At 35.7% G+C, this 17,182-nt stretch overlaps 1 protein-coding gene across 50 annotated transcripts in view; it reads right to left on the bottom strand.

The window, feature by feature from the left end:
* TTN (titin) overlaps positions 1–17,182 on the bottom strand; it is a 313,395-nt gene that overhangs the window by 282,712 nt on the left and 13,501 nt on the right. For 49 of the 50 annotated variants that reach the window (XM_039339428.1, XM_039339419.1, XM_039339421.1 and 46 more), the window contains exons 11-24: positions 16,015–16,152; positions 14,551–14,700; positions 13,965–14,102; positions 12,706–12,987; positions 12,443–12,568; positions 10,729–11,013; positions 10,190–10,255; positions 7,893–8,151; positions 6,550–6,610; positions 6,239–6,448; positions 5,436–5,578; positions 4,151–4,356; positions 2,514–2,744; positions 1,745–1,989 (exon numbers count right to left, since the gene is read on the bottom strand). In XM_039339428.1, the coding sequence (XP_039195362.1) occupies positions 1,745–1,989; positions 2,514–2,744; positions 4,151–4,356; positions 5,436–5,578; positions 6,239–6,448; positions 6,550–6,610; positions 7,893–8,151; positions 10,190–10,255; positions 10,729–11,013; positions 12,443–12,568; positions 12,706–12,987; positions 13,965–14,102; positions 14,551–14,700; positions 16,015–16,152 (2,540 nt within the window). The remainder of the gene's footprint in view (positions 1–1,744; positions 1,990–2,513; positions 2,745–4,150; positions 4,357–5,435; positions 5,579–6,238; positions 6,449–6,549; positions 6,611–7,892; positions 8,152–10,189; positions 10,256–10,728; positions 11,014–12,442; positions 12,569–12,705; positions 12,988–13,964; positions 14,103–14,550; positions 14,701–16,014; positions 16,153–17,182) is intronic. The other variant, XM_039339406.1, reaches the window with a different exon arrangement.

The following is a 17,182-nucleotide window of genomic DNA, read 5'->3' on the forward strand; positions in this document are numbered from 1 at the left end:
GGGCAGAGACAGCCTGGACAATTCCTATTGGCTTTTGAAAGCCAATAGAATTAGACTCTATTCAAGAGAGTCTATTCTATTGGCTTTCAAAAGCCAATAGATCGTTCGATCCCAAATGGGGTCCCGACCCACAGGTTGAGAACCACTGTTCTAGAGTCTCAACATCTTTTTTACATCGTGGCGACCAAAACTGGATGCAGTATTCTAAGTGTGGTCTTACCAAGGTGTTATAAAAGGTAATGTCTGATTATTCACTAGAGTAGGTTCTATTATTCTAAATATGGTACACAAAGTCTAATGCTGTGAGGTTAGGGCTTTTTACCACTCAGTAAATATTTATGTATCCAGTAAGGAGTCCCTATGCAGCATATGATATTGATATAATTAAAACATAGCTATCAATATCTCTGCAAATGCCTTGAATCATGCAAAAAAAATTGTGCTAACCTTTGCCTTTTTTTCTCTTTTTATCTAAATAAGTGCCATTCACTTGTCTAAATAAACAAAGATTAGGGAATAGATATTATATGTAGGCGGGATTAAGTGAATGGCTACTCAAGGAAAAATACATACAGAGAAGGGAAATACTGAAGGATATGAAAAGGATTTAGGATGGCTTTGGTTAGAGGCCCTTATTATCATGCTTCTAGAACCATCCTGTACCACACAAGAGAATATCTCAAATGTAATATAAAAGAAAAGAAAATATTGAAATGCAATTTCAGGAATTGCATATTTTTGTGCAAAACTTTATGAGACTATGAACACAGCCATTTTGAAGGAGGATATGTTGGTTGTTATGCTTGGATGAATTCCTTCCTCAATATATTGCAAATCAGGAATTTTTGATCAGCAAAAATTCAGTTTATGGTACATATAAATTTCACCCCATTCAGTTAACATCTGTAATTTCCAATAAAACATTTCCACCTCATAATAAAATAAAACAAGTACTTGGGAGGGGAAAAAAACAATGACTTGCAGGAAGGAGGCCTGCATGGATACAGTCAGAGTGAAGGTCTTCTTACTAGTGACATACATTTATGGTCCTCCCTCCCTATAGATATCTGGTTTGTTCAATCCCTACTTATTTTCAAAAATGAACAAAAATAAAGACACTGTTTCCATGATTATGAAACAAAACAACTACGGCTCTACAACATTTCAGCAACGAAACGTTTCTTCCATCCAAACATTCAAAACTGATTCACAGAAAAATAAATTTCGTACTCATTCACACGCTGTCTCTGTGCAACTGCAAGCAGTTGTCTCAGGCTATAATCTAAAAATGTATTGTCTGCCCCAAATAAAGGTAATCCTCAACTTACAACAGTTCATTTAGCGACTGTTCAAAGTTACAATGCCACTGAAAATAGTGACTTCTGACTGTTTACACAGTTACGACCTTTGCAGCATCCCCATGACCATATGATCAAACTTCAGATGCTTGGCAGCTGGTTCACGTTTATGACTGCTGCTGTGTCCCAACATCATGTGATTCCCTTTTGCGACCTTCTGGCAAGCAAAATCAATGGGGAAGCCAGATTCACTTAACAACCAGGTTACTAACTTATCACTGCACGGATTCACCTAACAACTGTGGTAAGAAAGGTCACAAAATGGGGCAAAACTCACTTAATGAATGTCTCACTTAACAACATAAATTTGGGGCTCAACTGGGTCGTAAATCGAGGACTACCTGTAGTCAAATCATAACTAAGACAAGACTGTCCCTTATTCTTACCGATATCTTCTCATCATTTCAGGCGATGGGATATAACCTGGAGACCCAGTAGGTCCAACAGGCTCAACGTATAATTTGGCTGAGCAAATGGCATTTCCTTTGACGTTGCTGGCAAAGGCCGTATAAATGCCTTCATCTTCAGGCAAGACAACAGGAAAGCGTAGACTGGCTCTGCCATCTGGCATGACCTCCATGTGGCAATGGTCTCCATGCCTGATACGCTTGCCATCCTTGTACCATGCAATCTGCGTTGAAGAAGGTACAAAACCATATGAGAGGTGAGAATTTGGAGAAGGGTTAGGTAAGGGTTCAAGGTTAGGGTTAAAAAAAATTTTTGGGAGAAGGACCTCCAGTTCCATAAATTGCAAATTGTTATTTGCTGTGACTGCTTTGCTAATATGCATTTTTCTATGCTTATTTGCATTATATAAAAATAATCATACACAAAGTAAACTCTCTGGATCTCTGAATATTAAAGCAGAAGTTCCAACTGCTCCAAATCTGAGAATCGTTCATTTCGCTATTATAAACAGTAATCAAAATAACGAGTTTGGAGACAGATTTCAGATATATAGCTTTAAGCTGCTTGGATTCATTTGTTTGAAGTGCTTGTAGTAAATGTAATGTGTCATTTTTAACCAATATCGAAATCAACAAGATGCAAAAGAGGCTACTACCATCCTTTAATGCAATTACAATAAGAAGGTGAGGCTAGGAAGAGTACAAATAACCTATTGCTTGCTCTTCTGAAAGACAAATGCATTCATACCTTAGGCAAAGGATAGCCACTCATCTTGCAATGGAAGGTCACGCCACTTCCTTCAAGGATTCTGTAATTTTTTAGTCTTAAATCAAATCCTGCTTCAATGGTTTCAGATTCAGGAATGTCAACTACCATCTCTTCTCCATCTTCTTCAAGAAGTTCTTCAAGTGTAATCTTAATAATACGGTACTCAATTTCTTTCATAAGTCTTTCTTCAAAGGAAGAAATATGGAACTCCTGTAAAAAAAAAAAGATGGGTTTATTCCAATATTAAGAAAAAACTTTTGAAGAAAAAAAAGAGGAAAGTAAAAGTGCACGGTCATGCCTAATTTTGAAAAGAAAAAAAAATACTTTGTGACATACATGGTTGTCTAGCATCCTGTCATGTTGATAAATTATTAATATTGTTCTTGATAGCTGACATCAGACCCTGGCTGTAGGACAGATAATATTTCCCCCCCCACCCCAAAAATAGCCTTCTCATAGGAAGAGGGAGCTACTGCTAAAATGACATGTAGGAGGAGACAAGTGGAGACTTAAAATAGAAAGATATGGGAGGGGGAGAGAAGGAGGACATGTAAAGACTGGCAAAGCAAAATGTATTTAGATCAATGGTTCTCAACCTGTGGGTTGGGACCCCATTTGGGGTCGAATGACCATTTCACGGGGGTCGCCAAACAAGGCTGTCTGCCATTTTTTTCTCCTTTTCTTTGGCCACGCCCCTGGCACATGGTGATGTATAAGTGGTTGGGGGTCATGACAACATGGGGAACTGTATTATGGGGTCACGGCATTAGAAAGGTTGAAAACCACTGATTTAGATAATGCTAGTTATAAAAGCTTGATTGTTTCCTGAGATGATAGGGCTAAAAAAATCTGAAATTAATTAGAATGTGATATGGAGAACAGCACTGAAGAAAAATAGGGTCCATCTTGGGGGAAAATTACATAGCGAAGATGGCCTCTGTGGGTGAATGAAGATGAAGATGAGATAGAAAGAACAGAATAACAGAGATGGAAGGGGCCTTGGAGGTCTTCTAGTCCAACCCCTCTGCTCAGATAGGAAGCCCTATACCATTCCAGACAAATGATTGTCCAATCTCTTCTTAAAAACCTCCAGAGCATCTATGACTTCTGGAGGCAGGTTGTTCCACTGATTAATTGTTCTAACTGATAAGAATGTCTCTCTGTGTGTCTGTGTGTGTAAGAGAGAGAGAGTGAGGAAGGGAGGGAGGGAGAGAGGGGAGGGAGAGAGAGAGGGAGAGGGGGAGGGAGAGAGAGTGCCAAGGCTAGTTTGAGAGAAAATGCCAACAAGTATGATTATTACTATTAATTAGTAGAAAATAGGAAGGGAATTAGACATAGATATAGAAACATTTGCAGAACTCTGTAGGTTGCATACATAAGCTGTAGGAAATGAGTAAAATTAAAATGCCTATCAAGCTTCAAGCCACGATAGAGGGAAGGGGGAATATAGAAAAAATAAATTTGGCTTCTTTATCAATAAATAAATGTTGCCATAATACAGTAATGGTGCATCAGAAACTGCAATTAAAACTTGGTTTGCTGTGATAATATCACAAGGTTTATATTATGTCATGAATCAAAACCTACGAACCCATGTAAACCTGTGACACACTTACTTGTTCCTCTGCAAATGTCCTGATTAATACAGTATCTTTTGCCATTTTCTTCCTAATCAGAGCTTGTTCTTTTTCATATTCTTTTTCATAGTCAGCATATAAAGTGGGTGGGGCAACTACAGCTACTTTGGGTTCTTGAACATAGGCAGTTACTTCAGTTTGATACATTGTTTCTTCTTGAGATTTTAGGTAGACCTCATAATCAGCTAAAGAAAAAAAATAAAAAGTAGTTAAAATATAATTTAAAATAACTCTAGCAAGAACATTTGTGTTATTCCTTAACCATTGATATAAGCAATAGTCCCAGTTTACAAGTCACAGCACTATATTTTAAACAGAACACTTTCTATTTGTAAACACCCATTGATAAACAAAATACTTATGTGTCTACAAGTTGGAGAGATTAATTCTACCCTCCTTTTATAGCCAAGTAGTAATTAGAGATTTTAATGAATATTTTAAATCACTGGTTCCAAGCAATTGATGGAGACTTATGTATGAACTATTAATCTCTTGGCTTGTAGCTAGCTTCTGGAAGTGCATGTTGGAAATAATAATTGACCAAGTATGATAGTGCTGTGCTCTTTTACTAAAAAGATAAGTAGTCATTAAATATGATCAACATCAAAGATTAAATCTAACTCTCTCTTTTTTTGGCTACGCAAATCCTATCCTTCATTAGCTGCATTCGCCTAGTAAGATAAGTGGCAAGTCTAAACTAGCATGAACATACTCACTGGCTCCTTCCTGTGAACAGAATAGCTATTGACCTCCCCACAACCTGGTTTGTATATAGTTAGATATGTTATCCAAACAAAATGCAGATATTACTTTCAGCTGCACAGAAAAGACAGCCTTGCCTTTCTATGGTTAATTTTGGCCAGAAGTATTCAGATGACACCTTTAATTATAAGCAAGTACTTTGGTAGCCATGTAAGTATGTAAATGCATGGTGATCTTCCAGTTCACATTTTTATCATTGGCATCCTTGTGGCTAACTGTGGATGTCTCTGGCTGTACAGACTATGGCTTTGCACATTCCACAATAGTTTATAAAATCTATTGTTTGTTTGCTTAAATGTTTTATATAGCCACCAGTCTAATGACAGTGGTTCTATTTATTATTCTTGAACCATATTTAGGATATCTATTGTTCTTTTCTCCTAAATTACTCCATTTGGTAAAACAGAATTTCATAATGTCAACTTTTCAATAAGGGCAGTGTTTACCAAATCAATTTTCCCTCATGATTCTTTAAAATCCATTTTCACCGGTTCTTACTTACCTTCTTCTAATAAGAAAGCTGATGCAGAAACTTCCCCATGTTTGTTACGAGCAACAATAGTATATTCTCCAGCATCATCGGCAAAAGTCATAGAAATTTCAAGTCTGCATTCCCCAGTTTCTTTTTTATGAATGATTTTGTATCTTTAGAAAAAAACAACAAACAAATAAGCCCTCTAAGAATGAAGAATTATGAAGTCAAAAATTTCAAATCTATCAACCCTAATAAGAACCAAATGCTTCAAGAGTTTGAAGCAATGCAGGCCTTAATGTGGCCTCAAGAGGAAGCTCCTCCTTCAAGAGACAGAACAATGGGGCAGAAATGATAGGAAGATATTGCCTCTGAATGATTCAGCCAGACTTGCCAAAGTTTTGCCCTTCACATGAGGCAGAGATTCTGTTTGACGTTCTTGTTTAGTCAGTCAGATGTCTCGGTCTCAACAGCATAGCTGAAATGCTTCACAAGATCAATTCCTGTTCACACATTACCTCCAAAAAGAATTTCTTTAAGAGGGAAGACCCCTCCAATGTAGACTATTGTTCCAAACACCATCTATTGTGATGTGACATGCAAATACGTAATTTTTCTCTTGGAAATAATATAGTCAGTGCACTTTGGGCCAGAGACATTAAAGTTACATCATTATGCAATCTGAGAAAAAAGTTTATCTTCCGGTTTCAAGTCCAATCTCCTTGAAAGCAAAAAATTAGGTATTATACCATTGGGGCAGCATTATACAGTAATTCATTTGTTTTATGCACACCATGTAGACATTGCATTTCACTATAAAATGCTTATTGTACCTGTAGCCTGTAGTGACAGGAAGCCCAGCTTTCTTCCAGTAAACATGCGGCTTTGGGTTGCCCCCAACCTGGCACTCAAAAATGATACTTCCACCTTCAATTAACCTCTGTACAACAGGTTTCATTATAAAGAATGGAGCTGCAGCTTCTCCAGGTACTTCTTCTGCTGCAGCAATTTCTGCCATTATTACATCTTTGGACTCTACATAGCTGGACATATTATAAAAAAGGTGAAAAATTAGGAATGGAAGTGAATGCTATCATTAGCTATCATTACAAAGCCAAATCTCCACAGTTGTTTTAATAATTACCGTCTTTCTTCAATGTCCTCTTTTACAGAAACAGCTTCTTTGGTCTCAAACTCCTCTGAGACTATTTCAAAACAAAAGAATAATAAAACTGGCATCAAGATACTTTCCAAAATGGATCACCAGCAGAAATATCCCACAAAATGCCACTGAGAATGGCCACAAATTAAAGGATTCAATTGTATAATCCAGATGTAGGGATTAACTTTGGAATTTTCTCCTTCTAGGAATAATTTTGAAAAAGATCAGTTTTCAAACTGACCAAGTATAAGAAATGTTTAATATAAATAATACAAATTAGATCAAATCATAACTCTGGATCCTGGGTTGCTACGTATTTATAATTAGAACATGCCACTTTCCTAATTTTGATTCAATAGGAAATTACATTTTGTATAAACTAAATCTCTTCTTTGTCTTGTGCAAACCACATTGTGCAAATGCTTTTAATTATAATCTGAACAAGAGAAGCATTAATCCCTGAACCTGTAACGTATTTCCCCTCATCAGTTTAAGCTACATTTTTCACTCCATTGCAACTCTTGCAATCATCTTGTAAAGAGTTTCCATATCCTGCCATTTCATGTTCAGTTAGATAACTATTTTTGTATTGAGCTCTGTCAAAGTAATAGATGATGATTGATCCAAGTCACAACTTCTTTAAAATAGTTTAATGAAATCAGTTTTTTTAAAAAAATAAGCTGCTGCTTTTGAACGATTTGATGGTTTGTCTATGGATTAGATTTATAGGATGAACGAGTTTGTCCTTGCAACATGGTGCAATTGCTTTGTACAGTAATGAAAGAAATATCCTTTTAAGCATGACCCATTTGAGATATTGAGAAGGATGTAGATCACAGTTATTGGATGAGTTGCATATTTCAGCCAAGCAGAGGAGTATACATTTGACGAGAATAAAATATGAACAAAATGCCTATTTTTTTTCCTTTGGGCATAAATGCTGCCATTATCCCTAGAATGTCAGGGTGAAAAATAGTCTTTCTATCTGCCCAGTGATAAAATCATCCTGAGTTTCGTGGCTGAGGGAGATTTAAAGCCTCTGGTCCAAACTCTAAACTGCCACACCAAAATGCTTTCAGATTGATGGGTATGATAAAAATTATTACATGTGTGTAAAGATACAGAAAAGTAGACTCATGACTTCTTTATTCACAGTCTTTCATAATTCAGTGAACCCAATAACTAGAATGGGAAAAATTACCTGTTTGTTTCCACTCATTCACCACTTATGTAATATTCTTTGATATTATACTTATATAACAGTAACATTTAACAGACTACCCACCCACCCAAAAAGTCTGCCCTCCATTTTTCTCCATACTTGCCTTGTACAAGGAGGTAGCATGAAGTGCTAACACTTCCTGCCTCATTGGAAGCTGTGCAAGTAAATTTTCCACTGTCCTCTGCAAAAGCTTCTCGGATCACAAGGCGAGCAACTCCTGCCTCAAAGGTAATTTGGAAATCAATGGAACTTTCAATGTGGTAGTCTTCTCTGTACCAAGCAACAGTTGGAGCAGGATAGGCAGAGATGCGGCACTCCAGGGTGACGGATTCTCCCTCCAGAACAGTCACATTTTTCAGCATCTAGATAGCACAAGCAAGAAAGAACCTTGTGGCACCTTAAACAAGTTACTAGAAGTTTGGATTGGCTCCCTTCATTTTGTAGAGCTGGGTATGCATGCAAGAAGGGGCATCTTGGGGTAGGATCACAAGACTAACAATCCAACTATGGATATAGAGGAAATGAAATGCAGAAAGTAAGTGTGTGTGTATGTGTGTGTGTGTGTGTGCAAAAGAGAGGTGGGGAGAGAGGGAGAGAATAGAAATGCATGCATGCACAAAATATTCATATAATCTCTTTGCTTATAATAAGCATTTTAGAAACATAGAAAACTTTGAACCAATTTTGCACTGTACGCAAGAATTCCGCAGAAGTCATTTCACCTTTGAATGTCTGAATTGCAATGCAGGCAGTGATGTTATATGACAATGATAGCTAGATGTCTACCTAGTACCACAGCATATAGAAACTGAAGCCATGTCCAAACTCAAACAATGCTCCTCCTTGGTCTTTTAGATTTAAAAATGTCTTGGCGATCTTTTAGATCCTTACATACTCTTATCTTTTGCTGGTGGATTTCACTTCATTCTATGCTGTCTTACCTTGTTTCGTATTTTATATAGGTTTTATTATGGCTGAGTTTAAATTTCATTTTGTTCATTTTGTTCAAGACTCAAGAAGTACTACAAACAAAGATGGTCTGACAGAATTTTGGTCTGCTCTGGTATTGACCACCCCAAAGACATTCTTTTGTGAGTACTGCTGGAAATATTCATCTAAAGTTGATCTGATATTTTTTACAATGCAGCAAATCAATAATATATAGCATGAGTTTCTATATAAGATTTATTTATAGATCATGGCACTGCTCACTTAATTGTAGGCTGGTATCTTCCTTTGGTTTATTGTCATTATCTTCTAAGGAGTATTCTAAGTGTGTTCTTACTAAGGCTTTATAGTACCATTTTATAAAGCCTTAGTAAGACCACACTTAGAATACAGCATCCAGTTTTGGTCACCATATTATAAAAAAGATGTAGAGACTCTAGAAAGAGTGCAGAAAAGAGCAACAAAGATGATTAATGGGCCGGAGGCTAAAACATATCAAGAACGGTTGCAGGAATTGGGTTTGTCTAGTCTATTGAAAAGAAGGACTAGGGGTGACATGATAGCAGTGTTCCAATATTTGAGGGGCTGCAACAAAGAAGAGTGGATCAACCTAATTTCCAAAGCACCAGAAGGCAAGAGAAAATAATGGATGGAAACTAATCAAAGATAGAAGCAACTAGAACTAAGGAGAAAGTTCCTAATAGAACATTTAACCAGTGGAACAGCTTGCCTTCAAAGGTGTGGATGCTTTTAAGAAGAGACTGGACAGTCACTTGTCTGGAATGGCATGCTTGTATAAGGGATTGGACTAGAAGACCTCCAAGTCCTTTCCAACTCTGTTATTGTGATATTCTGTAGTTATTCTGTTATACTGCTATTCTGTCTTCTTTTAGCCAACATTAAAAGCACTTTGAAAATGGTAGATCCTCATACAGTTAATGTTGCAGATCTTCCTGCAGATATTGCAAGATCAGCTTAGTATATCAAATTCTCAAAATGTTCTGTACTCCGTTTTGCTAAATGAACGCTTACCTGAAGTTTAAAACTTAAGAGCCTCTGAATCTTATAACAACAACTACTGCTACAAAATATATTTTTTCTATTTTCTAAATAATGCAAAAATAGCTAATTTTGATCCTACTGATCACTTGCTTGAATTAGCCATCAGTATCATATGCACAGTCTCCACTATTCATTTCCACCCACAGACATACATGAATCTTTTGCCTCTGCTCTCTCAATTTAACTGAATGGGGAAATTCCTTCATGCAGTTTTATTTCAGGCTGCAAAGTATATAAAATTGATTTCAATATCTTTTGTACTTTCATTTTCTATACAGTAGATGGCAGTAGAACTGCACCATATTTCCATTAAAAAAAAGTTACAGTATTCCAACACAGCAAAAAATAAATTAATCTACCTATCAGCAGAACATTGATTACAGTACTTACTGAGACTATATATGGGGGTGTAGCGGGAACTTCTGTAGGTTTTGGAACTCTAGCAGCTTCGATCACCTAGGGAGATTTCACACAAAGTTAATTGGTGTCACACAACATTTTGTTCAGCAGCAGCATGCATGAGAACAGACACAAGTCAGTGCCCATCTTGTTTTGGTGTTTTCTATTGCTTGCTCTGAGGAAATGGTCTTCAGAGACAGAAAACGATGTCAACACAAATGGTATACAAAGGTCAGTAGGAAGAGAGGGAAACATTTAAAAAGGGGGGAAGGCTGGTAGAAAAAAAAAGGAAATATGTAAAGCAGAGGTCCCCAACCTTTTGGGCACCAGGGATCAGTTCTGTGGAGAGAGGTTTTTCCACGGACCGGAGAGGGTGTAGTTTTGTGAGCTGCCTGCATCCCGTGGATGGGGCTTTGCTTGTTTGTGCAGACCATTGTTCGGTAGTGATTCACGGACTGGGGGTTGGGGACCCTTGATGTAAAGGATGCATTTTTCTGCATGCGAAGATGGGAATGTGCTTAATGACTAACCTTGGGTTCAGCTTCTGGCATTAATTCAACATGTTTGCGTTCCTCCACCAGTCCACCTGTCACCGTCACACCTATTTCTCTTTTTATTTCAGCACCATAAAGCCTCTTATAGGTGTCAGCAGGTGTCTCTACAAAAGGGAACTGTGGAGAGGCGACTTTCTCTGGCATCAATCTGGGTTCAGGAGACTTTGCAACAGGACGCTTCACAGATTTGGTTATCTTAGGAACAGAAGTTGTTGCTAACTCTTTTTCCAGAGTAGCTATAGCAGAGCCTGCTATGGAAACCTAATCAACCCCAGACAAAAAAAGAGTTACCACTGCTAGTTCTACACAGACACACATACACATACATACATATGTACTAATATGTATATATAAATACATGTAAAATGTAAATGACATGGTAAAATACGGCTTCTTTCTTGCAGCTGTTTGGTTCTAACCTTTCAGAAACTGCATACCGTTTTTCTCTCATCAATTCGTTGTGTTTTTACAAGGAGCAATTAAGAAATATGACTCCCGTTTGCTTTTTTGAAATAAAAAATTCTATTTTAATCTTTCAATACAGTTTGCATTCAAATGTTTGATGGCATCATTCGTACTGTCAATCAAAATTCATAATTTGTTGCGAAGTCATAATTGGTCTCATAAAAGTCATATACCTCTATTTTTGTCCAGAAGATATAATGATAAATCTTGTCTGCAATATTTAAAACACTAGACTCCATTCATTGGAATACTATTAATTAACTAGTGTTTACATGTTGCATTAAGTATAGCAGACAGAATATACTTGTATTTTCATATACTTTGTCTTTCTTTGAGAAAGAAAAAAGGAATGACTACAGTATTTGGGATAATTTGAAGCCAAGCACCATAACATTAATTACATGTATTTGATTTAAAAAAAAAAAAACATCCTCTGTACAATGATAAAGTAACACAACTCTGTATTGGAAAAATGGATTAGATGGAATGGTTAGATGATGAGACCTGTAAAAGAGGCAATTAAAATGTCACATGGAAAAATGAGAGGGGTGAGAAAAAAAAGGTAAAGCAAAACCCATGTAGTCTTGATGCGTACACTATAATTGGGATTATAAATATAAAATATGTTAATTCCTATACAGATTTAGTATTCAACATCACCAGCTGAAAGGTAGAACAAACACTCTCACTCTGTGAATTATTTGATTAATTTAGGAAGTAAGAATTTGCAAATAATTTTTTATCCTTTCCAGAGAGAAATGGAGTATGCCAGGCATTTTAGGTCCCTTCCTCTACCTTGTTCCTTGTTTTCCAGACACGATAGTTTGAAACATGCTTGATTGATAGAACCAGAGCATGTAATATCATACATTTTATTGATGTACCTATACATTTATAGTGGAAGGATAGCAGAAGCTCATTTTCCTTCTCTTACACTCCCTCAACTCTGCTGAGGAGGATTCATTTGGATGCTTTAAAAGAGATTTAGAGGGGTTGCTAGGAAAACTATTCTACCAACGGATGCCATTCTATTGGTGGACAGCACCATTAATTTCCTTCAATAATAAATAAAAGCCTGCCCCCCTGAATGTTTCAATTTTAGAAGTTTTCTCTTCCCTCTTTCGCTTAGCCTCATCTTATTCTGGATTATATAGAGAAAGTAACTGAGTTAACTATTTCAGTAGATATCTCTATTTGCCTGGCATACTCTTTCTTCTCTTCTTACCTCATAAGTATGATCTGGTTTAGGAACAGTAATTTTGGAAACTGTAAAATGAGGGCTTGCTGTACGGGGACGTATGTGTTCCACATGGATTGATTTTTCAAATGATGTTTCTGCAGTCCTTTTAATCTACATTAACCAATAAAAGGGGCATTGAGAAGTCTGTGCTACTTGCCAAATAGGAAAGAAAAGAAAAGAAAAGAAAAAGAAAAAAAGAAGCTTGGTAGCCATTGGACATGGCTGCAGGGTTAAAAACTGAGCCTAACCTGTGTTGATTTGTCCGTTTCCATTATTTCAGCAGCTGCAACATGTATTTTAGGAGGAATTCGAATCTCCTCAGTTTTCACCTCTTTGGTGACAACTTGTGGCTCTGGTGGTACCTCAACAACATGTCTTGCTAAAGCATGTTCTTTGTATCCATATTCCAGAGCTGCCTGTTCAGAATAAGCTTCTTCGGCATAATCTGGTTCTCTTGGTTCTTTAATGCGTGCTTGGTCAACTGCATAAACAACTGTGGCTACAGCTTCAGCTTTTTTGTCAACATCAATCTAAAGGCAACATTTGCAAAACATTGATACAGCGCTACATTAATGACAGAACAGCTAGCATAGAGCACATAACATTCAAAAATGTTACATTTCCAGCCTTCTATTAGCCAAATGTTTTTTTCTTATTTCATATGCACATACATTGCCAGTTATAATTATATACAGTATAACATTTACTATCTCCATGTGTTCTGGAGCTCTGTTCATTGAGGTTAATACTGTATATAATATTCCTTAGCAATGTTCAAATGTAAAGAAATGAATACTATATTGAATGCAGACAGTTAATGCTTACTTTCAATACAGAATGTACAAAACATTCAACCATGTTAGAAGGGAAGGAAAGGAAAGGAAAGGAAAGCATTTTCAGATAACCATATAATATATATAATAGCATGGTTGATGAAGACTTACAGACACACAAGCTTCTCAGAAGCACACAAATAATTTTGCAACACACATTTCAGAAAGACCTTTATCCATTTATAACAGACCTTCTACTTAACTTCAAATATGTCAAAATCATGTATTCAAATGTTTACTTTTTTATGGTATTAATTTATATTTCTGTCCTAAATACATCTACTCAAAAAATACACCTCATGGAATTAAAAGAGTGAATTTCAAGAAAGGCTGCAGATACAATCATATTCTGTTACCTGAAGTAAAACAAAGAAAAGAAGCACCATTTTCTCAATATTCTAATTACCCAATGTAGAAACTGTAATTAATTTCTGAGATGCATATTAATTGTTAGAGAAGAACTATGCCATATGGTACTACTATTTCTTTTGTTTTTTTATTGCTGCATATATTATTTTGTTTTTGGCATGTAAACAGCCTAGATTTTGACTTTAAGATGGGTGGCTATACAAATGTCTAAATAAATAAATATTGGCACTAGGCTGAGTCAAAAGTGTGCATAGTTTTGAATAATTCATATTAGTAAATGTCTTGTTTTGGTGAATGCTATTCACCTGTTCATGAACTAGCTGGATTTGTTCTCTTTTGACAGCAATGTCTTCTCTGGTTCTTGATATTATATCTTGTTTCTTGCGTTTATCAACCTCAATGATTTTTGGAACTATGGCAATTTTTTCAGTCTCCTGTCTTACCTAATTGTATTATAGCAAGAACATAAGTTTTAGGTTACATAATGCCTCAAAACAAACAATAGTGACAACAAAATTTCAGGAAAAAAAAGATATTCTCTGTGTATGGATAGAAAAATGTTAATAGATGAAATGCTTTACGTTCTCTCCCTGCAGAACATTCTAATTCCTGAAGCAGATAAATATTGACACTTGGTTATTAACTGACTGGGTAGTTACATGTTAAAAAAACTGCAAGTTTAGTATATGAAGTTTTAAAGCCCCAAACACCATGACAGGGAAGCTGTGAATATATTATGACACACCATATGAAAGAATTTCCCATTTCTCTTAATGAATGCAACCAGAAAAAGATATGAAGGAGTTAGTACACTTATTGAAGAATTATGAGCATATCAGTGTGAGAATCGGACATGAGAATGACCATCACATTAACAATGGTTCTATTCACCTTTTCTTGGATAAAGTGGGCTTGTGCTTCTTGTTTGGTAGCAATTCTCTCTGTAGTTTTTACTACTGGTGCAGGTACTTTGGGTTTGTCAGCTGTAATTACTACCTTAGGTACAGAAGATTTCACGGGCTTCACAACTTCTTTCCTTGTCTGATATTTTTGGTAAAAACAGAGGTGTGATTATATATGTGGTGTTGCAAAAATGTTCATTGGGACAGCAGCGAAAAGCAGACAGGAAGCAGTAAAGCGCATGAAATTACAAAGAGGCAAAAATAATAATGGAATTCTATTCAGATTCTAAAACTACTGATATGCGGTCTTTATATAGCTCCATCTTAATCTACATGGCTTTATTATATTTAATTGAGCTGACTGCAGAAGGAGCAAGCTGATAATTTATGAATGAAGTGGAAGTAAATCACAGGTTCTTTTCAATGGAAAAGCTAGCCTTCCCTTTCATTTTTGAAATGTAGCAAGAATACAAGAACAATCTTTTAGAAAACCAGGGTTTGTGGAGAATTTTGTTTGGGCCAGATTTTTAAATGAACAGATTTTGTTTGTACTTTCTGGATCAATATACAGATTGGAACATAGTTTAACTTCTGATTGAGTTTTACAAGGCATACATGTAAGGAAGTTTCATTAAAAATAATATATTATAGAATATTATCTATTAAACACCTACAGTGTGGGATAATTGACTTGGAATTTCAAAATGAAGTTGGCTGAAAGGAATTTATGTTTGAATTGATATGAGAATTACACTGATCTGAGACAGACTGATTTCTAGATCTACACAAGAATATGATTTCTTACAATTAGGTTTTGGTTTAAATCCATGTGGAACAAGTTATGGGAGAAAACAGTATTTTTTGTAACACAAACCAAATTCAGTTCCTAAACATTTTTTTTTTAAAGATTTGTAAAGCTAACATTATCATATATATATTATTAATTATGTCCCTTTAAAACATCTCCTCATTGACCCGATTGAAAGAAGATCCAGAGAGAGCAATGAATCTAGTAGGACATTTTAAAGATGAGCAAAAATAGTTACTGAATTTCAATGGCTAATTTGAATACTGAACAGTTTCTTTTTCCTATTTTTTTCAGACTGAAAACCACCAATAAGCTTTGAAAAATATGAACATCTTAATAAAGAAAGAGACATTCCATAAAATTTCTAGATGGAAGGAACTGGATTATTTCATATTTTTCTTTAAACTTTTTAACTTTGAATGATTCCTTTCAGGTGGCTATATAAGATTTTTGAATGAATCAATAAAATTTTAATTAGGATTAAATTGATGTTTTATTTTAACTTAATGAAAAGAACTTTTATACAAGGGAGCAAAGTTGCAATTGCAGGGAGTTCACAAGAAAACAAAGGAAAATAAAAAGAAATATGAAAATAAAATCTGCAGCTGAGCAGAGAGAACATAGTGAAAAATTGATAATATTCACCTTTTCATGAGCGATGTGCATTTCTTCCCTTCTGGTTGATATTTCTTCTCTGGCTCTTGAAATCTGTTCTTGTTGCTTAAGTAATTCAGGAGCAATTATTACCTTGGGCACAGGAACTTTAACTGCTTCTTTTCTTATCTAATCATGTGATAGAAAAGAAAGGATTTCAGTTATCAGATTCTCTTCCCGCCATCTCTAAAAAACTAATATTATTTTTTTCAATAACAGAGGTAATCTTAAACAGCACATAGCCATCCATAGTTCTGCAGACAACTAAGTATTACAATAAATAACTCTGCTAAACTCCATCCTGTATTCGGATCAACATTGAAAATAGCAATTCTAGAATTGGAATATTTGCCTTTATTTTATTTCATCTTGTTTCATTTCATTCATGCATTTATACTTCTGGATATTTTTTTAACAGTGTTCAACATGCCATATTAAATTGGCTTGCATTTCGAGCCATAATGGGTGGCCTTACTAAGCAAACAACATCACAAACCTCATGCTTTGTAGGTAAGTATTTGTATCACTATTGTCATGGAATGTAGTCTGGATTCCCTGGGGAGAAGGGGTGCTTTCCAAAGGAGCAAGAGACAATATGGTTCAGATAGTTTGTGTGAGAGAAAGAGGGTGAAGACAGCTTCTCCCTAATAGTTCCAGAGTATAAGCTTTATGGGGGTTGGGGGTTGGCTTTAGTTTGGCAAAATTCTTTTTATTGGTGAGGAACAATAACAAAATCTTCTTGGAGAAATCACAACATGTCTTTTTTGTTTTTTGGGACTTGATAGTAGTGGGGCTGTATATTTCACTTTAGACAGCTTCTATCTTAAATACATTAAAGGTGTGTCAGATATGTTGTCCAAAGTAAAATACCCTACACAAAATACAATTTGTACCAATTATTACTATTTGATAAAACTGATTGGAAATAAAACGAACAGCAATCTCATGTTTGATTAGCAAGAGTACCCTGAAAATATTGCTCCTGTGTCCTTATGTCACTTCAAACCTGCCCAATCAGTTTTTTATATCCCATACTACTGGCAACTGACATGCAATATTTTAAGGGGAAACTGAGCAAGCTGAATTTCAAAACCGTGGTGACATTTACTCCATGATTTTATTTTATTTGTTAGAAAAGACTGTGTCTCTTCAGAAGTGT

Source organism: Crotalus tigris, unplaced genomic scaffold (assembly GCF_016545835.1).
Source record: "Crotalus tigris isolate CLP2741 ecotype Arizona unplaced genomic scaffold, ASM1654583v1 scf7180000017733.2605024, whole genome shotgun sequence".
Taxonomy (NCBI): Eukaryota; Metazoa; Chordata; class Lepidosauria; order Squamata; family Viperidae; genus Crotalus; species Crotalus tigris.